The sequence below is a fragment of the Cygnus atratus genome, chromosome 18, assembly GCF_013377495.2.
Source record: "Cygnus atratus isolate AKBS03 ecotype Queensland, Australia chromosome 18, CAtr_DNAZoo_HiC_assembly, whole genome shotgun sequence".
Lineage (NCBI taxonomy): Eukaryota > Metazoa > Chordata > Aves > Anseriformes > Anatidae > Cygnus > Cygnus atratus.
In genome coordinates this window covers 11,825,642-11,847,778 of record NC_066379.1, presented here as the reverse complement: position 1 = coordinate 11,847,778, position 22,137 = coordinate 11,825,642, and the positions used below count along the sequence as shown (strand labels likewise).

General features: G+C 64.2%; 3 protein-coding genes across 4 annotated transcripts; all 3 read right to left on the bottom strand.

Moving 5' to 3' along the window:
• Nucleotides 1-70: 70 nt before the first annotated feature.
• Nucleotides 71-6,683, bottom strand: DNAI2 (dynein axonemal intermediate chain 2). The gene is made up of 13 exons (XM_035558894.1): nucleotides 6,450-6,683; nucleotides 6,043-6,204; nucleotides 5,835-5,956; nucleotides 4,903-5,045; nucleotides 4,218-4,331; nucleotides 2,719-2,858; nucleotides 2,466-2,588; nucleotides 1,810-2,033; nucleotides 1,406-1,541; nucleotides 953-1,099; nucleotides 529-753; nucleotides 288-383; nucleotides 71-194 (listed from the first exon to the last, which is right to left on the bottom strand). The coding sequence occupies exons 1-13, from the start codon at nucleotides 6,630-6,632 to the stop codon at nucleotides 189-191; spliced, it is 1,821 nt and encodes a 606-aa protein (XP_035414787.1). The 5' UTR covers nucleotides 6,633-6,683; the 3' UTR covers nucleotides 71-188.
• Nucleotides 6,684-7,623: 940 nt separating this feature from the next.
• TTYH2 (tweety family member 2) lies at nucleotides 7,624-15,292 on the bottom strand. 2 transcript variants are annotated; one of them, XM_035558892.2, is made up of 14 exons: nucleotides 15,108-15,292; nucleotides 14,195-14,367; nucleotides 13,019-13,130; nucleotides 12,267-12,487; nucleotides 12,091-12,186; nucleotides 11,946-12,018; nucleotides 11,790-11,859; nucleotides 11,591-11,646; nucleotides 11,419-11,511; nucleotides 11,234-11,326; nucleotides 10,999-11,141; nucleotides 10,709-10,894; nucleotides 10,542-10,621; nucleotides 7,624-9,116 (listed from the first exon to the last, which is right to left on the bottom strand). In XM_035558892.2, the coding sequence occupies exons 1-14, from the start codon at nucleotides 15,234-15,236 to the stop codon at nucleotides 9,073-9,075; spliced, it is 1,569 nt and encodes a 522-aa protein (XP_035414785.1). In that variant the 5' UTR covers nucleotides 15,237-15,292; the 3' UTR covers nucleotides 7,624-9,072. The 2 variants fall into 2 exon arrangements, with proteins under 2 accessions (XP_035414785.1, XP_035414786.1); XM_035558893.2 differs by having other exon boundaries at nucleotides 10,537-10,621; nucleotides 15,108-15,236.
• Nucleotides 15,293-17,347: 2,055 nt separating this feature from the next.
• Nucleotides 17,348-20,062, bottom strand: RPL38 (ribosomal protein L38). The gene is made up of 5 exons (XM_035558747.2): nucleotides 19,927-20,062; nucleotides 19,657-19,688; nucleotides 19,212-19,272; nucleotides 17,796-17,918; nucleotides 17,348-17,425 (listed from the first exon to the last, which is right to left on the bottom strand). The coding sequence occupies exons 2-5, from the start codon at nucleotides 19,657-19,659 to the stop codon at nucleotides 17,400-17,402; spliced, it is 213 nt and encodes a 70-aa protein (XP_035414640.1). The 5' UTR covers nucleotides 19,660-19,688; nucleotides 19,927-20,062; the 3' UTR covers nucleotides 17,348-17,399.
• Nucleotides 20,063-22,137: the final 2,075 nt, after the last annotated feature.

Below are 22,137 nucleotides of genomic sequence, written 5' to 3'. Positions count from 1 at the left end.
GGAAGGGAGAAAGGACGCCACCTTCCCACCCTCTGCTCAACCCTGCCGTGACAAAACAGGAAGCGTGACGTGGGAAGCTGCTGTTTATTCACGCTACAGGAAAAAAAAAATCGGGAGGGCAATGGGCCAAGGAGCATCTGTGAACAGCTCCACGGTTTCTGTGCGATCCACCGGTCCTGGCTCCGCTGCTACTCCTGTGGGGAGAGCAGGCGGGGGGTCCGGGAGCTGCCCCACGGAGGCAGAGACCCCCAGGAGCCCTGCCTGGCGTGAAGCTGCAGGGAGCTCACCTTGGGAGCAACCTTTTCCTCGCCCTCTTCCTCGTACTTGGGCAGCTCGCTCTCCTCCCCCTGCACCACTGCCTCCTCTTCCGCGTGTTTTTTAACCTGGAAGGCAGAGGCTGACCACGTCTCCCCTGCCCAACTCCATAACTCCCCGTCCCATGGCACCGGGCAGCCAGGCAGGGCCGGGGGGGCTCCCCCAGGGATTTCAGAGCCTGCTGCAGCTGCCGGGCCGTGCTGCTCCCAGTACCTTGCCGTGTAGGTGCTGGGCCTCTGCCCGTGCCCTCCTCTGCAGCTCCGCTTCAATAACCTCAAAGAACTCCTTCTGGGCTCGGTCGAGTGCCTCTTGGGGACTCTCGTCCAGAACTTCCTCTGCTTCTGCGTCCTGACCTTCCGACCTGGCGCGCTCCTTCAGCCGCATCTCCCGGTGCCGGACCTCCAGGATTTTCTCCCTCTTCGTCTCCCTCTCGAACATCTGGGGCACAGAGAGGGGCTGAGGGGTGCAGGGGACCCCATGGGGACACGGCTGACCCCGGTGCTGTGCGAGCAGGGCAGGGCTCAAGGGCAGCACCGGCCGAGCAGGCAGCCACACGCTGGCAGCACTGAGGGCTCTGCTGTGCGTGCATCCAGCTGCTCCACCCGGCACGGCGGCTCGCAACCCGCGGCGTACGTACGGCGTTGGCCAGGTTCTTCTCATTCCTCTGCAGGGTGCAGAGCCCGGAGGAGATTTCCAGCAGGGTGACGGTGCCCAGTTTCGAGCCGCAGCCCACGATGCACCCGTTGTCCTGCAGGCGCAGGCTGGAGAGGGGCTCGTCGCAGATCTGGGGAGGGAGGACGGGCGGATGTCAGCGCTTAGCCCTTACCTGGTGCCTCGAGGCAGGAAGAGCTGGCCGAGACAAACCCACATGCTTCCCAGTAACAGGAGCCTGCGTGCAAAATTTTGGGCTCCAAGGCTCATGGGGGCCAGCTGCTGCTTGATGGAGCACACCCAGAGCCCTGCATGCCCCCCATCTCCTCACCCCACCCGCGGGCGATGCCCACTCCGTGCCCCACGGCGGTGCCAGCGCTGACCGGGGCAGCCCCTGCTCCCCCCCCACAAGGAGGGAAGAGGATCCGTGGGGACCGACCTTCAGGCTGAGGGAGGGGTCGTTCTGCTTGAAGAGGAAGTCCCAGACGTCCAGGGTGCCGTCCATCTTGGTCGTGAAGAAGACGGCCGGCCTCACGGTGCTCCAGCACCCGGCCGTCAGGTAGGAGAGGTGGTACCTGACGGGGACCCCGTGCTGCTGGGTGCCACGGGACAGGCTCACGGCCCCGACTCCCCTGGTCCCAGCACTTCTGCTGTTACACACAGCCTCCAGCATATGATTTTAGCCCGGGCTGTCTGTTCCAGCACCTGCAGCCACGTTAGCACCTCTGGCTCAGTCCCACCACCTCCACCTGGGCACAGACCCTGCTGGTCACCTGCCCCAGACACGCTCTTCCACAAAGCAGGAGGGTTTTTTACAGGACAAACACGCACGCTGCCACCTACTTGGTCCACATAATTGACGACTCCTTGGCCTCCTCTGACCAGATCCGAGCAGTCCAGTCGCCAACCGTCAGGAAGATTTTGGGGTACAAAGGGTTCCTGGTCAGGGCGTAGACGGGCCCGTGATGGCTGCTGTAGGTGCCGACGATTTTTTCGGGGGGTGTCTTGGCCTTGCGGTTGCAGGTGATGACGATGCCCTGCTCTGTGCCCACCATGAACTTGGTGGGCTGAGGGTGGGAGCAGGAGAGAGCAGCCATCAGCAGGCTGGGGACCCGGGGACCCTGCTCGTCAGGGGACAGTTGGGCAGCGAAGGGCTCTGCTGCCCGAGCGGGGGAGCCAGCTGCAGACAGCGACGGAGAGAACGGAGCCCTGGGACCCATCGTGATCCGGGGGCTTTAGAGACCAGCTGCCAGCAAGGCCCCCGTGCTTTGGGAGCACACTGACTCCCAAAGGGGGGTGAGACCCTGCTGCAAGCTGCAGCACCGTGCTCCAGGGCTCCCTCTGTGCATCACTCTTGTGCTGCTCCCCTGGAGCCCTGCCCCTGGGGGTGAGCTGGCACTGCCCGCCCTGCTCGGGTCAGGTTGGCCCACGCTCCTGCCACGTTAGGACATTATTTGTGTACAGGGAGGATGATGCCAGTGGCAGGCCAGGGATCTCACCATGGTGGGCTCGAACTCCAGCGTGACGGCGCCCAGAGCGTTCTCCAGCAGCCCCTGGCGCGTGATGTTCAAGACCAGCATCTCGGTGGGCTCGGAGAGCTTGCGGATGTCCCACCACAGCACCTGCAGGGGACAGGCACCGGGAGAGATGCTGCGGGGCAGGGGCTGATCCTGCTCGGCCGTGGGTGCTGTGGGAGCCAGGCAGCTGCTGTGTGTGTGAGTGCCCGGCCTTTTCCCTGCCCTTGCCCTGTACCTGCCCGTCGGTGGAGGCCGAGAAGCACTCGGTGCCCGTTTTGGACTGCAGCCAGATCGCGCCGTACACGGGGTCCCTGTGGCTGGCCTCCACGGTGGACACCTCCACGGGCAGCCCCCCTTTCCTGGTGTCCCAGTAAGCTGCGAAAGAAAAGGAGCTGTCAAGATCTGCACCAGCTGCCTTGCCTGGCTCCCTGGAACCAAACAAGTGCCCCCCAGGCCGGGACCCTGCTGCTGCGATCACTCACAGGGGTGCCCACTCCGAAGGGAAGCACAATTTGCACTTGCTGCAAATGCCAAGCTAGGCAGCGGCAACGTATTAAATAGCCGCAGCATTTCTTCGGTGATCATCTCTGCGGCAGATGCACTACAACCCCAGAGGCAATTAATCCTCCCAGCTCCCCCCCGCGCCGCTCTGCACAAGGGGTTGCAGCGCCCCAAAGAGCAGCTCTTATGCTCAGTGCTGCTCAGAACCATCCCGTGTGACCTGACCCTGGCTGCGCTCCCCTCCTGCGTGCCCTAGGGGCAGTGGCTAACGAAGGCAGGTCCCCAGGGACGGCAGCAGACATCCATCCCTCTCTCTGCCTCTGACAGGCAGCAGAGGACAGGTCAGGGTGCAGGGCTGTCCTCGGTTCAGCGAAGGTTGGGCGGCTGGGCCGTGGTGGCAGCGAGCCGTGTGCGCTCCCCCTCGCTCATTTTTAATTAGGCAATGCGATGTGACGGCGTGCGCTCCGCTGGGCCAGCGCCACACGCCTGGGGAGGCCGGGGTGAAATCCCCTCCCCTCCATCACCTGCGGAGCGCGCAGTAACAGCCCTGTGATGCATGCCCTGTCAGATCTGATCGCTGCTGCAAATGGCAAGGAAAACATCAAAATGAGAGCAATTAAATCAAAGGGCTTGCGTGGCCAAGTAAATAACAGAGCCATAAAATGAAGCTGGCAAACAGGGGCTCTTTTCCAGGCGCATGAAACAGCAGCACAAGAACAATGCAGTGAACAAAGTGACGGCAGCTCTTCTGGGCTTTTGCCACACAAAGGTACGGGGCAGCGGGTGATGCGGGAGCACGGTGCCTGTGCTGCTTGGAGGCCTGATCCTGCCGAGCTCTGGCTGTCCTGAGTGCCTGAGCACCCCTGGGGAGGTGTGGGCCTGCGGACATGGGTGTCCCACGCCATCCTTCAGATGTGTGTGTGTGTGCCAGCAGCCCCAGGCGTCACGCACCAGCCCCTCTGGAGCTTCCTGGGTAAATCCCCCAACAAATTGTGTCCCCCTGAGCACTCTGCCCTGCCCTCCCTTCCATTCCACATGCTGCTCGGGTCAGCACGCGCCCCTCTCTGCACACCAAGCCCCAGGGCTTCAAGCCATCCTTAAGTTACTCCCAGCTGCAGCATTACTGCCATTATGTCATTTGTGACGTGGCGGTGCTGGAGCCAGGCTCCTGCTGAATTAAAATGAAGCCGGAGCCTCGTTACCACGGCCTCACACCCAACCCTTCTTCCTCACCCATCTGCCCATTGTAGCAGCCTCCCACCAGGATGTGCGCGTCCTTGGGGTTGTATTCCAGGCTCACGAGAGGGGACGACGGCTTGAGGACCAGCTCCGGCTTGTTGGGGTTTTCTGCCAAGAGGGAATGAGTAAAGAGCAGAGCACAAAGACAGCCCAGAGGTACAGCACCCCACCTCCAAACCAGCCTCTCGGCGCCACACACCAGGGAAGAGAAGTGTCCTTTCCCACCAGCCTGAGGACAGACCCCTGGTACACAGCCCCCTCTTCTTTGCATTTTTCACTCCTAAACACAACAAGTTTGAGAGAGGCTTTGGCAGAACGGGACAATTCTCAGCCTGGGCTTGTGCTGCCTCTTCCTTTCTTAATCAAGCACAAGCAAACCACAGAAACACAAGAACCACATAAGAGACGTGTGGCTCAGCTGCCTGTTGTGGTGGCAGGCGCTCTAGCTCATGAAGTCATGTAGTGGGATTTTAGTGGTTATTTTCCACCTGTTGGCCAGCTTTCAGGTCCCATTTCTGCCCTTCTTTACATTGATCTGTGGGCAAAACAGAAACCGAACCCCTGTTCCTCCCCCTGTGGAGTGTCGTGAGGCTTCGTTACATCCGTGAGATGCTTTGAAGGCACAAAGTGCTTCCGCAGCAGCACCATTACCGACTGGTGAGTTCTCTCATTCCCTTACCCAGATCCCAGATGTACGAGTCCAAGCTCATGTCTTCTGTGTTTTGCTGGAACTCCAGGCTGGAATAAGCCACTGCCAGCTTCTTGCATCTGTCAGGGTGCCAGGAGAGATGTGTGGCTGTCCTCTTCGTGACGTTTGGATCCCTTTTTGGTAACAGGACATCAAAAAAAGATGTTAGTTTGTTAACAGTTTCAACATGCCCTGGGAATGCTGTCTCCCAAAGGAAGCTGTGGGAATCACAATTAAAACAAGCTACAGCTCTCGAGCACTGAGTGCAGGAAACGATTCTCCTGGGGGCTGGGTGGGGGAAGAAGAGTTGATGATTTAATAAAGTCTTTCCAGTTATACATTTCTAAGAATCCAATTACGTTACTGGATCTGACTTCTAGAAATGACCTAGCAGCCCCTGACATTTAAAAACAATCTTTGAGGCACTAAAAAAAAAAAAAAGGTTCCTGTCTAAAGTGCTGTTAGAGGATGCTCAGAGCTGCATCCATCCCTGGACTGTGGCATCTGTCTCCAAAGTGCCTGGGCAGGGCAGAGAGGGGAGGAACAGACGGAGCGTACGGAGGTACTGAAAGAGCAGTCAGGCATTGGGACGGGTTGCCCAGGGAGGTGGTGGTGTCACCATCCCTGAGGTTTTCAAGGAAAGGTTGGACGTAGTGCTTGGGGACATGGTTTGGTGGGTGATATTGGTAGTAGGGGGGCGGTTGGACCAGATGATCTTGAGGGTCTTTTCCAACCTTAAGGATTCTATGATTCTCTGTGGGGCTGTAGCAGGTCTCCCCATCCATAAACCGATCCTAATGCCGCTGGGTTTCCCCTCCCTTCCCTCCAGGGCAGTTTAACAGAGGGCTCAGCTCACGCAGCCGCCCGCCGTGTGGCTGCAGAGCCCGGCAAGCACCACGGCCCAGCGCAGCCAGCGGCACTACCTGATGACATTGATGGTTTTGGCGGAGGGGGACTCGTCCTCCAACTCTGCCTCCTCCTCCTCGCCGAAGTACTCCTCGTAGATGTCGATGGCGTTGTTCTGCCTGACGCAGTGCTCCATCAGCTGTGGGCACAGCGCCGCTGAGGCCGTGCTGCCGCGCAGGGGGCAGCGGGCGGCCACGGAGGGCTGGGGGACGGGCAGGGCCTCACGGTGCCGAGGTGCACGACAGTGTTGATGTAGTTCTCCTCCTTCTCCACCTTCTTCCGAAAGCGGGCCGTCTGCTCCAGCTCCTGGGGGTTGATGTCTTTGGGCCAGCCGCCCTCCACGTGGTTCACGCCGCGGGTTTCCACCTCCACCCGCTCCGTGTTGACCTGTGGGGAGAGCAAGAGTGTGGGACTGGGATGACGGAGGAATGAGGTGATGGAGGAACGAGGCGATGGAGGAACGAGGCGATGGAGGAACGAGGCGATGGAGGAATGAGGCGATGGAGGAACGAAGTGATGGAGGAATGAGGCAATGGAGGTACAAAGCGATGGAGGAACGAGGCGATGGAGGAACGAGGCGATGGAGAAACGAGGCGATGGAGGAACGAGGTGCCCCCCTCCCGGCCGCGCACCTCGTGCTCCGACATGTCGCTGCCGTGCTGCACCGGGGCGTCCACGGGGCTGCGCAGCACGAAGGCCTCGGCCAGGCTGGGGTCGGGCTGGATGTCCACGCACACCTCGGCCGGCCGGTCGGAGAAGCAGCAGGGCCGCCCGAAGTCGCTGCGCCGCCTCGTGTAGACGTGGACGATCTCCATGGCCCGGCTCGGCCCGGCCCGGCCCGGCTCGGCCTTGCCCGGTCCGCGTCCGCCGCCGCCTGGCAACGGGAGCCCGGGGCTCACGTGCTGCCGCCGCCGCCATCTTGGGAAGGGCAAGGCGGGGGGTGTCCGCTGCCCGCCGCCATCTTGGGAGGGTAGAGAGCGGTTAACGAGGCTTGGTGATTAGCACATTAGCAGCAGCTTCCTAAGGGAAAGCAGCTTCCTAATCTGTGTAAGGGTGGAACTAACTGGGCCAGGAAGTGGTGCCTGCAGCCCTGCTGGTCCCTACGTGGAGCAGGGGGACACTGCCAATGCCCCCTTGGCAGAGGAGCAGCCATGGCCCCGTCCCTACTGGCACCCAGCCCCGGCCTTCTCCCAGCCCCGGAGCTGCCGGAGGTGCCAGGGACGGTTGCAGCTCACGGTCAGATGTGGTAGAGCCGTGCCCAATGGCCTCAGCACCCAGCCACAGGGCCCCGTGCAAGAGCTGAGGTCGTGGAGTCGGCACCGTGGGGACCCTGCGTCCCCAGGGTCTGTTGAGCGCTCGACCTGTCCCCAAGTGTGCCAAGGCCATCTCCAGGAGGAAAGCGGCCACAGAAACTGCACAAGCTGCGACCCACCGTGCTGCCCAGGTTTAACAGAGCGCTGGGCACCGTTATTCCCATCAACCATGGTGCCTGTCCCACCGAGGGCACCTCCGTGCACCCCTCGCACACCCACAGCCTCTGTCACCCCCCCTGTCACTGCCGGAGCTGACACCAGTGCAAGCTGCAGAGATGCAGCCACGCAATTTGAGCCCCATTAAAAACTGCTTCAGCTGTGGAGAAGAAATGCACGGCCCGGCGTCTGCAGCGGGCTGCTTGTCCCGGCCATAAAGAGCCCCCAGCCCTGCAGAGCCAGGCACACTGGGGTGGGCGCAGTGACCTGACTGGGGACACTGGGGGGATGGGGACAGATGCATGTCGGCTCCAAGAAAACAAAAAGAAGATGAGTTTAGTACAAGTGTTTATTGTCTTTTCCCCTCAAGGGCACATACAAATCAGGCAGGACTCCCGCTCCTCCGAGAAGGAGTCCTCATGAGGTTAGTTCACATGCGCTGAAAAACAGCTCTGCTACCAGTACCGTTACATCAAAACATTAAAAGCAAAAAAATAAAAATAAAAAAACGGGAAGTTCCAACAGCACGTAATGCTAGTCACATGTAACACGGACAGATGACATTAGGGGACAGAAGGGTATGTACAAGTTATCTTTAAAAGACACAGTGAGTCACTGCCATCAAGTAATAACCCCAGCAGGGCTCCGCTTGCCCCACGGACAGCCCGTGCTCCCCGTCTGTGGTGCTGTCAGCTCAATGTGAAGCTGGCAGAGCAGGGAGCAGGGAGGGATGAATGACTAACACCAGCAGCACAGGGGCCCAGAGGTTCCCAGGACAGTCCACCCCAAAATGAGCAGCCACAAAGGCCCTGGTTCAGCTCACGCTGGTTCTCCCTGGCTCCGTCCCAAGAGCTGTGCCCTTGCTTAGCCCGAAGCCCTGGCAATGCCAGGCAGGACAGCAGGGACGTGCCCTCCCCTCTTGGCACAGCCAGCCACAGGGCTGCATCCTGCTCTGGGGATGCCCGAGTAGTCCCTAAACCTCTCCAGGGAGTGTGTGGTTACCCCGGAGCCATCCTGAACAAAAGAGGGGAGCCTGCCCCAGGGAGCAGAACAGCCAGCAAGAGCCTACAGACCAGCCAAACACCTCCGACCGCCATGCACTGCAGTAAAACCGAGCTGGAGCAGAGGCAGTGAGCCGCACGGCACCTCTGCCCTGCAGGTAATTCATAAAACCCAGACGCAAAGCAAAGGAAAAACAGCAAGGCCAAAACATCCCCACCCTACACCCCCGTACCCAGGGCCAGGGGGCAGCATGGGGATGCGGGGACAGCGCCGGGATCACTAGTGGTTGGGTCTGCATTGCTACGGGGGTGAAGGAGCCACCGGCCGGGCCCCCGCACGTGGGGCAGGCAGCCCACGGTCCTGGTCTTTGCCCTCCAGAAAAAGGAAGCCAGACACGGCCCCCATCCGTGGCATGAAAACCCCGAGCTGGCGTGGGTGGGAAGGGGGAGAAGGTGGTGGGCACGAACCATCCCCAGCCCTGGCGGTGCAGCGGCAGCCCCGCTGCCGGCCGGAGACCTGCTGTTAGTGCCGGGAAGCATCCCGTAAGGCAGGCAGGAAGACGTGAGAGCCAGCAGAAGCTGCCGAGGGAAGAGAGCGGGGTGTGAGGGGCTCCAGCAGCCAGGGCTCGTCCGCCTCTCCTGGGGGGCTGCCCCGGACCTGCGCCGCGGGGAGCCGGGGGTCTTTGGTTTCCATCACAGGAGTGCCGGGGGCTTCTTCTCCTCCCACGAGCTGCTCGGGGCCAGCACGCTAGGCTGGGAACTCAGTGTTGAAGGGCCTGACGTGCTCATCGGTGACGGATAGGTAGGTGGCTCGCATGCTCGGGGAGTACTGCGGGGAGAGGGCACGCAGTTAGCAAGGCCTGAGCCCCCCCCCCCGGCCCCCAGCCACATCCCACCCAGCCCCACATCACCGGTGGGCTCGGAGAAAGCCTGAGGATGGAGAGGGAAGGTTGCTTCCCATTTGTACTAATCCCCAATTAATTTGCTGTGCTCATGGCTGGGGGGACAGGCTGGGTCTCGCCAGCCTCTCCCCCAGCTGGAATTTCTGCAAGACCCCAAAAAAAAACCTCCCTGCCCTGCCCGCGGCGCACAATGACACTTCTCCAGCACTGGGCCACAGGGAGGGGCGTCCCCGGCCAGGCATTAAGGAAGATTATTTCAAGTTTGTTATTTTGGACCGCTAAAGTCCTTCCTCAGGGATCTGAATCCCGGTTAAATTAGACCATTCAGGGCAGGGAGAAGCGCTCAAATTAATCCCCGCGTCCGTCCCCCCTGGGAACAGCCCTGCCAGCTGCAAGGTCTGCGCAATCGGATTAGAGCCTCCCGCAGTGGCGCGGCTCCGCGCGTTCACCTGATGGCAAAAAATGGTCCCTGGCAGGGGGGAGCACGGGGACCTCGAGCACCCCGTCCCTGCAGCAGCCCCCGAGCCACGTCCCCGGCACCATCGTGATGCCACCACCGTGCCCGCAAGGGATGAGCTGGCACGGAGAGGAGTTAGTGCCTCGGATGCAGGCATCGAAGCACATTAAATGCTGCCAGAATGGGAGGGAGGAGAGCCAGGCTGAGACAGGAGGGGGATGGAGATGGGGAGCGTTTCCAGCCCCTGGGCACAGGGGAGCTGCAAACCAAATGTCTCCAGCCCCCGGGGACAAAACGCAGCCCCCTCGCTGCCCCCAGCAGCAGGGATGGGATCTAATCGGGAAGCTGAGGACGGGAACCCAGCTGCTGCCCCAGGACCACGAGGGGGAACGAAGCGACTGGACTTACTCTTGATGGGCAACTTAGCTCCAAAATAATTGATGCGAAACAAAACAAAACAAAAGAAACAAAAATAAAGCAGGTGTTACAACAGACAGGGTGGGTTAAATAAACGGTGGGGAAACGTAAACATGCACGGACTAGTGCAGAAAGTGTCCTTTAAAAGTCTGGGGATAAATAAAAAAAATAAAGCAGACAGCGAGGGAAGGCTATTTTGGTCTCCTCCGAGCACGTGGTGGGTAACCTCTCCCTGCAGCCCCCCCGGGATGGTGAGGAACTGGGTTAGCAGGGCGGGCAGGAGAGATTCGCTCCCAGATCCCACACGTCCCCTGCACGGGCAGGAGGGGAGGGGGCGCAGCTCACCCGTCCCCTTCCCCAAAACAGAGCCCCGCAGGGATGCTGGCTGCTCTTGTCTGCCACGGGGGGCTCCTGGGCACTTGGCCACCCCCCCACCGCCCCCTCACAAGAAGGATTTGGCCTCGGCCGCCCGCCGTACCGTGGGGGGGGGGAGAGCCCCTGCCGATCAGGGGCACGTTCTCGTAGCGCGGGTTCCCACCGAAGAGCACGGCTTGGTTCCTGCAGGAGCCGGGGGAGAAACCTCAGAGGGGGGCGCAGGGCGAGCCCTGCGGGCCCCGGGGACCCCCAAGGGGACCTTGGTCTCACATGTACTCGGAGACGGGGGCGTTGGAGATGGTCTGCGCGGGGGGGTGCAGGCTGCTCTGGCTGCCCAGGCTGCTGCTGTAGCTGCAGAAGCTGCGGAGCTGCCCCCGCGCCGGGTTGTGGGCGGCGATGCGGCGCGCCTGCGGGTTGAAGGGGTCTTCCTCGTCCATGTCGTCGTAGTCCCGGTCCCTGCAGGGGGGGGGGGGTGGGGGGCGAGGACACCGCCATCAACCCCCGGGGTGGGGGGACAAAGGCAGGGTGGCCACGCGGGGAGGGGGGCTCGCCAGGCTCACCTGCCCGCTAAGTGCTTCCAGGCGCGCGGCGTGGCGCAGATGATGGTGGAGAAGGAGGCGGCCACCAGCAGGGAGAAGAGGACCAGGTAGAGCAGCCCTTCCACCCCGTCGTAGCAGATGCCGATCAGGGCGTCCAGGTAGTCCTGCAGCGGGACACACGGCGGGGCTGGGGGCTGGGGGGGGGGGCGGGGGGAGCCCTGGGAGCCGCACGCACCCGTCCCGGCCCCCTGCTCACCTTGTGCAGACCCCGGCAGTCCAGCATGGCCGTGAGCTGGTGCAGGCTGGTCTCCGAGGCGTTGAGGAGCTGCTGGACCCCCAGGAGGTCTTTCTGCAGGGAATGGGGATGGGGTGAGAACAGCGTTGGAGCAGGGGGGGCGAGCCCTGGGGGCACGGGATGCCCCCCCGCACCTCACCCCATACCTCAGCCGTTGGGAAGAGGGGCAGCGCGAACTGTATCAGGCCCTGGGTCTGGATCTGCATGGTGGTGAGCGAGCGCTGGAAGACGGTGAGAGCCTGCGAGGGGCGGCAGGGCGACCGTCAGAGCCCACCGCCCAGCCAGCCCCCACCCCGAGGGGCTCTGCGCCCCCCGTACCTGCTGGAAGGGGTTGCTCAGGCTCTGCTCGCAATACAGGTAGTAGTGAACCACCTCTGCAAAGCAAAGGGAGACATCAGCGTGAGCCCCCCGCGGGGCTGAGAGCAACGTGGCGGGGGGGCTCGGCGCGGAGCACGGCCCCCTTGAGACCCCAGGAACATTTTGGGGAGCAGTGGGGTGCCCCGTGGCTGGTCCTTACCCGCGCTGATCTCGCTCTCCGTCTGGTTCATGATGAACTTGTCCGGGGCCACGCAGAAGTCGCTGGTGCCCTGTAGGGACGAGACGGAGCACGGTGGGGGCCGGCAGGGCGCTGGGCTGCCCCCCCTCACGCTGCCACCCCGCGGCACCCACTCACCACCGCCGCCGCCGTGTCCAGGGCCATGGAAGCCCAGCTGAGGACGAGGGTCAGGAGCCCGCAGCACAGCATCCTGCGGGGAGAGGGGTGAGCACCGCGGCACGGCGCCGCGGGGGGAGCCCAGAGCCCGTCCCCGGGCACTCACATGGTGAGGAGGCAGCGGGAGCGCTTGGCCAGCCCCAGGCAGGCCAGCAGGCAGATGGTGAGGACGAGGATGAAGAAGAGGAGGTAGGCCAGCCACCTGGGCGCAGAGGAAGGGCACCGTCAGCTTGTGCCCCCTCCCCAGCCCCGGGGGACGGGGTGCTTGGGGTGGGGGCTCACCGGTAGTACTCCACGTAGGCGGCGCGGGCGGCCAGCGCGGTCAGGTCGGCGCTGACCCCGCGCCACACGGGCAGCCCCGAGAGCTGCAGCACGACGCTGCCGGCCAGCTGCTGCAGGAACTTGAGGGTCTGCAGGTAGTCGGCCCGCGGGGCCAGCGCCTCGCTCAGCCGCCCCAGGTGCTGCTCCAGCCCCACCTGCAGCTGCAGCGTGGTGCCCGCCACCTGCGGATGGGGCGCACGGGGGGGTGAGCACGGCTGGGAAGGGGCTGGGGGGTCCCCTGGGGCACGGACAGCGGGTGACACCTGGCCAAGGACAAGCTTAGGGGCAACCCTGCCGCCCCTGTGGTCACCCCATAGGTGAGAGCTGGGGGGGCAGGAGGGGGCTGACACCCTCCAGAGGTGGGTATCTGCGTCCCCAAACCAACGGCGGCGCCGAGGGGTGCAGCAGGGAAGGGGAAGGGTGGCAGAAGCCCAGCGGGGACGGCCCCGGCGCGGATAACAAGGCACAAAGGCCCCATTCTGCGGGGCTGACGTCAGCCTCCCGCGCTCGGCCACGGGGGCTCAGCCCAGCCCTGCTGCAGGGCTGGGGAGGGTCCCCGGCGGCCCCCCGCCGGCAGCGGGAGCGCCGGCCCCGTTCCACGGCAGGTTTCCCCGCGCCTTCTGCCCCAGGAGACGGTGGGGAGAAGCTGCAGGAAGGCAGAGCAGCGCCCGGGGGCAGCGAGGGGGTCGGGGGTCCCCGCCCCGCAGCCCTACCAGCGAGTCGATGCCGGTCAGGGTGTGGTTGGCGTTGTCCAGGGCGTAGAGCAGCTGGTAGACCCCGTCGTTGGTCTCGCTGTTCCCATAGAAGCCGATGCCGACGGCCGTGCTGCGGACAGAACGGGGACCCCGGGTTAGAGAGGGGGGAAACGCTCACCCCAACGCCTTGGGGTCAGGGAGTGCTGGGGACAAGGGTTGGGTAAGGGGCGCTCCCCGGAGCATCCTGGTGTCGGCAGACCCCACTCCATGGAGGGCAGAGCCCGGGCGGATGGGGACGGGACCGCAATGGGGACACGCTCCGATGTGGTGACCGCAGCGCCTGGGGATACCCGAGCCCGGAGCTGCTCCGTGGGCTGGGCACGGGGAGATCAAGGCAAGGCAAATTAGGGGAATCCGCTGGAGGAAACCCACTCGTGAGGAGCAGCATCGTGGGCAGAGGTCGGAGCCTCTCCCTGCCTCCCTCCCTGCAGGGGATGCCCGTAAAAACACCGCACACGGGGCCGTTCTCCCCGATTAGGTCTCTAAAGGCTCTCGCAGCTGCAAACAGACCCTGCCGGGCTCTCCTGTTTTGGGGCTGGGGGGGGATCACAGCTCGCGGAGCTGGGGGGCAGCGAGCACCTTGCACACGCGCGTGCCCCCGGGGCTGGGGGGAAGCGATCACGGGATGAGCGCGCCGAGCTCATTAGTGACATTTGCCTGCTCCGGGAAGCGTTCAGAGCCGGACGCTGCCCGGGCAAAAAGAAAGCCTTTGTCTGGCGCGGGACGAAAGGCAGCCGCGTGCTGTCCCACCCCGGCCCCGGCGCGGGACGGGGGCTCGGGCGGGGGGGTTCCTGGGGGTGGGCTGGGCAAAGCAACCGAGCGCCGCCGGGCGCAGGAGAGCCCCCCGCCTAATTGCTCCGGCCACAATTAAGGGCAGCCGCGCAGGGGGGCTGCCAGCTGGGTCACGCTGCCGCCCGCCATCTGCTCCGCGCAGGGATTAGCGACCCGGCCCCGCTGCCGGCCGGGATTAACCGGGAGGGCGGCACGGCCACGGGGGGACGGGGACGGGTCCCCGGGGCCGCCCCGGGGGGACGGGGCCAGGCGGTTTTTAAGCCTCCAGCACCCAAATCTGAACAAAGCGACGTGCGGTGGGGGGGATGGACGCGGTGCCAGGACCCCCCTCCCCGGTCTCACCAGCAGATGAGCCCGGCGGTGACGGCCATCCAGGTGACACAGCAGGAGTGGGGCCGCTTGGTCTCGGGCTCCTCGTCCCTCTTGCAGCAGCACAGGCAGATCAGGTAGGCGGTGAGGAAGAGGAGGTTGAGGCCGAGGCAGACGGCGGCCACCAAGCCCAGGAAAAGCAGCGACTGGGGAGGAAAAGGGGGGGGGAGACGCTCAGCGCCCCGTGTGGGGGGCGGCCGCTGGGGAAGGAGCCGGGTCCTGCTCCCCCGGGGGGGGGGGGCACTTCCACCGTGTCCCGGGGCTTCCCACGGGATGGTCACGGGGAGGAAAGAGGAAGCGGCGCCGTCACCGTCCCTGCTGCCCCCCCCCCTTGTCCCTGCTGCCCCCCCCCTTGTCCCTGCTGCCCCCCCCCTTGTCCCTGCTGCCTCCCCCCTCGTGCAGGACACGGTGGTGATGCGGGGGGTGCCCGGGGATGCTGGGGGGCTGCAGCGGGTGCTCAGCGCTGGGCCCCCCCCCCAGTGCCCCCCAGTGCCCCCAGTACGGCTGGGGGCTCGCACGGCCCCTTCCCCACGGCGGGACCCGCTGCAGCCCCGGCTGGGGATGGGGATTTGGCGGGGGGGTGGGGGAAGCATCGCTGGGAGAGATGCAGCCCCCCGAAGCCCCGTTATCACGGTGGGGGTGCATGCGGGGGGGGGGTGCATGCGGGGGAGGGGGGTGCATGCGGGGGGGGGGTGTGCATGCGTCCCCCCCCTCCTCCCTGCACGGCGGGGCGGGGGGGGGAGGGGACCGAGCCCCGGGCGGGGGTCCTACGGGAGGGGGGGGGGGGGGGGGGGGGCACGAACCAACCGGGGGATAACGAAGCGGGGAGGGGGGCACGAACCGGGGGGAGTGCACCGGGGGGGGGGGGGGGCGGGGGGGTCGGTACCTGCTGGTATTCGGGGTCCCGCGGGCGGAAGGCGGCGGGCACGGGCTGCAGGCGCAGGTCGCGGTGCGGCACCCCGTGCAGCCAGGCCGCCCACCAGGGCGCCAGGTAGTCGGCGCGGGCGGGCGGCATGGCGGGGCCGGGGCCGGGGCCGGGGCCGCGATGGGGCCGGGCACCGGGCCGGGGCCACCGATGGCGGGGAGGGGGCGCCGCGCCGCCACGCCGCGGGCTCCGCCCCCTCCCGCGAAGCCACGCCCCCTCCCACCAGGCCACGCCCCCTCCCGCCAGGCCGTGCCCCCCGCCAGGCCACGCCCTCCTGGTGGCCCCGCCCCCGCTCCCCCCTCCCCCGGGAACGGGGAGCCCGCGGTGGGTGCCCCCCGATCCCCTATAGGGCACCGAAACCCCCCCACCCGCCCGCTCTGGGGGCATCGAACCCCATAACCTCCGTTACAGGGGCACCGCTCCCCCCCGTCACTGCCCCCGAATGACACAAGGGCCCTGCTCCCCATCGGCCCCCCCCCCCCGCTATGGGGTATTGAACCCTATGACCCCCCCGCTATGGGGCACTGAACCCCATAACCTCCCTGTTATAGGGGCGCTGCCCCCCCTTGAGAGAACTGCGCCCTCACGACACAAGGGCCCTGCACCCCATCACCCCCTGCTATGGGGGCGTCAAACCCTATAAGCCCCCTGCTGTGGGGTATCAAACCCCATAACCTCCCCGCTATAGGGGAACTACTCCCCCCCCCCCAAAGGGAACTGCACCCTAATGCTACGAGGTCAGCACACCCCATCATCTTGCCGCTACGGGGCATCAAACCCCACAATCTCGTTATTATAGGGGAACTGCTCCCCCCATAAGGGAACTGCACCCTAATACTACCAGGGCCCTGCACCCCATTAACCCCCTGCTATGGGGCCACTGAACCCCATAACCGCCCCGCTATAGGGGAACTGCTCCCCCCCATAAGATAACTGTACCCTGATACTACAAGGGCCCTGCACCCCATCACCCCCTGCTATAGGGCCACTGAACCCCACAACCTCCGTTTTAGGGGCACTGCTCCCCCCCTTGAGAGAACAGCACCCCAATGACACAAGGGCCCTGCACCCCATCACCCCCTGCTATGGGGCCACTGAACCCCACAACCTCCATTTTAGGGGCACTGCTCCCCCCCTTGAGAGAACAGCACCCCAGTGACACAAGGGCCCTGCACCCCATCACCCCTGCTATGGGGCCACAGCCCCCCCCCTCAGTGCCTGCAGCAGGGGCTGAGCACAACCAGGTGGGGCTGCCCCAGCCCCCCCGGACCCCCCCGGGAGCCTCCTGCCCCCCGAGCACCCAGGAAGCAGCCGAGGACATCACGGGCGTCCCCAAAACTGGCACCAGGGAGACAGCGCTGCCGGCGCCTCGCCTTGCGGGGTTGTGCTGACGAACACCTCACTTCCCCCCCAGCTCACGGACACCCCAAATCCTCGGCAAAAAAAGAATAAAAAAATAAAAATCCTCCCTGCCGGGCGCGCTCTTTACGGCTCCTCACTCCCGCGTGGGTTATCAACACCCGCTGCTCGGGGTCCAGGCACAGCCACCTGCACCTAAATCACGAAGGGGGGGGGGGGGGGGCGAAAAAAAAAGGGATTTTAAGCGGGGAGCGAGTTTCCCATTGCGCAAAATCTCAAAATCTTACCCCAGAGCCCAGGCAGGGCGCGGGGTCCCCAGCCCTTCCCTTGCGCATTTGTGGGTGCTCCCTGCGCACCCACCTCCGCCCAGCGCCACGGAGCGGGGCCGCCTCGGTGTCCCAGCGCTCACCAGTTCCCCCCACTTCCCCACCAGCAGCGGCACTGGGGGCACCGGTACCCAGCCGCTTTCCCCCTTTGCCAGCCCCGGGCCCCCCGAGCAGCCCCGCGGGCCCCCCCCGGGGGGCTCACGGGGCTCTAACTTCAGCCAAGCCGCAGCCGAGCGGCCGCGCTGAGCGGGCCCAACGCTCGGAGGTGAGGTGGGACCCTACGGCCGCTGACAAAACCTCCTTTCCCGCAGGCGGAGCAGCTGTCCCAGCCCCCCCCCGGGTGCCCCCCGCCGGGGCGCGGACCCAATCCAGCTGCCGAGCCGCCAGACAGCGAGCTGGCGCGCTGGGGAAGCCGCTCCCGGCCACGCGTGGAGGAAACCGTCCCTCCCGGAGCGGCCGGAGGAACCCGAACGGCTCCGGCACGGCTTTTCGGAAAGGACAAGCCTGACACCCGCAAACAGTTCAATTTTTATTGTAACAAACGTGGAGAAATCTGGACAGGAACGGTTCATTTCAGCTCCTTCACGGCCAAACCTAGGGAGGAGAGAAAGAGGGATTTAACGGGGTTGAAAGACCCGCTCGTCACCCTGCCTGGCGGGGAGAGAGGCATCAGCACTTGGCAGGGGACGGCTGGGGCTGCACAGCGCCTGGGGCAGCTCTCCCTGCCTGCCTGCACGGGCTGCGGTGGTGGGAGGGGTGCTCAGAGCCCTGTGGCTCCCCCGGCACCAATTGCACTGACACCAGAAGTTTAGAGCAGCACCAGCAGCACCTGCTCGGGCAGGTAACAGACTGCGGCACCAGTTCGGAGCACAAACTCAGCGCCTCCTCTCCACGCACGGAAGCGCCCAGGATTTGTCTGGCCCCGGGAAGCGCCCGTCAGACCCCCCCGCCCACCGGTGGGTACCTGGGGGCAGGGACTGCTTCAGCTTCTCGGCCTTCTCCTTGTCCGTGATGACCAGCGTGTACAGGTACCGGCTGCAGCGCACCTTGAACTTCACATTGTCCTTGTTCTTCTTGATCTTGACGGCTGCAGGATTGGGGAACGCGTTAGCGGGACAGCGGCAACCCCCACCTGCTCCCGAGATCTTTCTTTATTCCGTTTTACCAACCACGCCTGGAGAGAAGCGTTCTCTGTAGATCGAACCCTACGCATCCCACTCCAACTTCTCCCCCCCATTCCCCCCCCGGCAGGGAACCCAACGGCAGCCCCACCCGCACGGAGCAAAACCCAACCCGAGGAACTTCCCCGCACCGTGACAGCTGACTGCAGTCGTGAGCAGCCCCAGGGCTCAGCCCGCCGCCGCAGCCACCCCAGGGGCTTCCCGAGGCAAACGGCTTTACTGCCGAGCCCTTTCTGCTTCGCGGGGGAAGTTTTACGAGCAGCAGCGTCAAAAATTTATCGTGTCACAAATTTCCGGCGGAGCACGACAGCGCACACCGGGCTTATTTACTCCTGTAATCTTTCGTGCCTGAGGAGCAGCACCGGCTCCTGCAACGCATCTTCTGGGCTCCGCGAGGCTGCACGCCGGCGCTTTCCATCTCCTTTATGGCTGTCCAGGGCCAGCTCATCCGAGCAGCCTGCTCAGAGCTACGGGCTGCGCCTCTCCCTTCCCGCTGCAGAGCTCAGCGTTACAGAGAGCAGAGCTGCAGCAGGATCCGGAGCACGCCGAGGAGTGTTGAAACGCTTTGTCAGCGGCTGTCACCAGCCATGATAGCGCCTCGGCACTGAGCTGTCCCCTCCTCGCCCACACCGCCGAGCTAACAAAACACTTCCAGAATTAAAGCGCCACTTCCCCCTGACAGCTAAATCCAAACAGGGAAAACTCTTCACACCTTGTTAAATACCCAGACAAGACGCTTCAAGTTTTTTCCAATTATAACGGTCTTTGTGTTCGCAACAAAAGAAAACTCAAGTTTAAGCACGATTTGCTCGTCACTGTTAAAACTCCGCGGCATCTGACACCTCGTAGCTCTTCAAACTCCACAGTGAGCCACAGACAGGGTAATATTTGCAAATAGTTTCCCACCAGCTGCAGCGGGGTTCGGCAGAAGCACCCACGGTGAGGAGCAGTGGAAGAAATGCGGCTGAGCGAGCAGCAAGCCCAGTGACACACCTCACCTGCGGGGTTACATCACAGCCCCCTGGGGCCACCGGGACGGCTCTGCTCGGCATAAGCTGCTCCAATCGTCACTGACAACGCACCCGGACAAACCCCGGCACCGGGAGCCCCTCGGCACTTCCACGCCCAGGAGCACCCCAGGCTCGGGGGGCACAACCCGCCCCGCTCCCCCCCCCCCCCCCCCCCCAAGAGCCACTCACACTTGGCGTCCTTCCTCCTGGCTGTCAGCAGGAAGTCCTTGATCTCCTCAATCTTGCGAGGCTGAAATGCGAAGCACTAACTCAGCGCACGGAGAACAGCTCGTGCCCTGACCACAACACCCCCCCACCCGCAGCTCACTGGGGGTCAGGACCCATCCAAACCCCCCAAAGGAGCTCCCCCAGAGCCCAGGACACCCGTCTGGAGGGGGCTGTGGCTGTGCCCCCACCCCAGAGCAGCACCACCCCCTCACTGCAGGCCTCCCCCCGCACCCAGGGACCCCCCCCCCCCCCCCCCCCAGTTCGCCCCCCAGAACAGCGCAGCCCCAGCCCCAGGGGGAGAAGGCGCCCCTAGACCCCCACCCTGCACCCCCCCTGCCCCCCCACGGACCGAGAGAAGCCCCCGGAGGAAGAGGACGAAGCCCCCCGACCCCCCTCGCCCCCTCACCATGGCTCCGGGCCGGGTCCGCTGGCTCCAACCTACGGCAGACACAAACCAAGATGGCGGCCCCGCATCCAACCCCCCCCGCCCCCAGCTCCCAACCGCCGCCCCTATCGCCCGCCCCCACCGCCCGCCCCGCGCCCCCGGCCCGCCATCGGACCACCCGCACCCCCCCCCCCCCCCTTCCACCCTGCAGCGCCCCGGCGCCCCCCGGCCCCGCGCTGCCGCGGATGGCGGCGGATCCCGCAGCCCCCCCCCCCCTCCACCGCCACTCACTGCTGCGGCCTGTGGGCAGAAAGAAGCGAGCACTTCCGCATCCGGGCCTTCACCCCCCGGCTGGCCCCGCCCCTCGCAGGACCGCTACGGAGCGGGCCGAGGGACAAAAAGCGTCGGGGACGCGCGGGGCCGTGAGCGCGAGGGGGGGGCCCGGCCCGGCCCGGTACCGGGGCTCGAGGTTTGGGGTCGGGGTTTGGGGGGGCTCCGTGACCCCCCACGCCCCCCCCCCGAGACCTCCGGTGCTCCGCCGTGGCCCCGCTGTCCGTGGGCTGGGTGCAGTGCAGCCGCTTGGCCACCAGAGAGAGCCGGAGCCACGCTGAAAAAAAAACACCCCCCAAAAAAAAAACCAAAACCGCCCCAAAACGCCCCAAACCGCCCCAAATCCCTGCTGTGCTTTAGGGCCCGGCGGGGTCGGGTTGCTTTGGCCCCGGGGTTGCGGCCCCGCAGCTGTGGGCACCCCCAGGGCACAGCGAGCACGTGTGAGCTCACACGGGTGTGCACGAGCACTGGGGGGGGGGGGCACCCGTGGGTGCCCGGAGGGACGGGATAAGGGGGGGGGGTGTCTCCAAAACACCCCCTTTAACCAGGAGGGAATCCCCCGTCTGCAGCCCGATGGGGGGCTCAGTGGCTGCTTTATCCCTGTCCCTTGCACACCCCATCCGTTGCACACCTCATTCCTTGCACGTCCCCATCCGTTACATCTGTCCCTGCCCGTTGCACACCCCTGTCCGTTGCACGTCCCTGCCCATTGCATGTCCCTGTCCGTTGCACACCCCCATCCACTGCGCATCCCTGTCTGTTGCACACCCTGTCCATTGCACACACCCCATCCCTTGCACATCCCTGCCCCTTGCACATCCCCATCCCTTGCACACCCCATCCCTTGCACATCCCCACCCATTGCATCCATCCCTGCCCATTGCACACACCCCATCCCTTGCACATCCCTGCCCATTGCACATCCTTGTCCCTTGCACACCCCATCCGTTGCACAACCCCATCCCTTGCACACCCCATCCCTTTCACACCCCTCTCTATCGCACACCCCCACCCATTGCACATCCTCATCCATTGCACACCCCAAGCAGCACATACTTGCACACCCACACAACATCCCATGCGCACACACGTGCACACACGCGTCTGCAGCCCCGCGCTTGTGTGTGCTGAGCCTCCTGCCCTGCCCCAGCCCCACCGCCCCCCCACCCCCCCCAATCACCACCATCACCGCAATTAGGAAAACCCTTCCCGGCACCGGGGAGCAGCTGTGCCCCCCCGTAGCCCCCTGGTCCCTCCAGGATGGGGACGAGGTTTTTTGGGGGCTCCCGTGGGTGCCCTCCGGGTGGGACGCCCCCAGCCCGAACGAGTTTTTTAATTGTTTGATTTACTTATCTCATCTCCGACCGGCTGATCTACTCTGCTGCTCCTTAATTGCTTCAAAAGTTGGGCAGTTTTTCATGTTTTAAGGAGTGCTGAGTTGTGTAATTAAAACACTGGCAGCGTAAATCAACAGCGCGGAAGAAAGACAGCAGAGAATTAAGCCAGCTCCTCAGCATGGCAATAAAACCAAAACGGCTCAGAAGGCGCCCGTACGGCCGCGATGCTGAGTGCTGGCGCTGTGACTGGGGCAGGATCTGGTCCTGCCCCCGCCTCCAAAATCGCCAGGTTTTGGCCCAAAACGCAGCGTGGCCTCGCTGCCACAATCTCCCTCGTCCCATAGTCCCTGTGCCTGCCCAGCAAGGCGTTCCCGCTCCCGCCTGGGAATGGGTTTGCTTTTACTTTATTAATATTATTTAAAGGCAGAGTGGGTGTATAAATCAACAGAAATAATTCATGAGAGTCGTTAGCTCCTCAAAGATGGGATCTTTTCATGACTGCCTTAAATTAAAAAAATAAAAAAATAAAAAAATAAAAAAGAACCGCCACATTCTGAAACTGCAGCTTTTAAAACACATCAAATGTGCTTCCTCCCCGTCTCCCACCGGCCTCGGCTCCTCCACGTAATGAAATTCAATTAGCATCCTTAATTCACCCTCTGGCTACCGGTTTTATATTAAAAACTCATTCTGGTTCTGCTGGGGAGGAGTGGTGCTGAGAGCACGGCGCGTTTAACCCAGCACTCGCGAGCTGCCACAGCCCGGGGGCACCGCGTGGTGCGGGGTTCGGGGAGCAGCTCTCCCAGCAGCCTTCCTCCTCCTCCTCCTCCTCCTC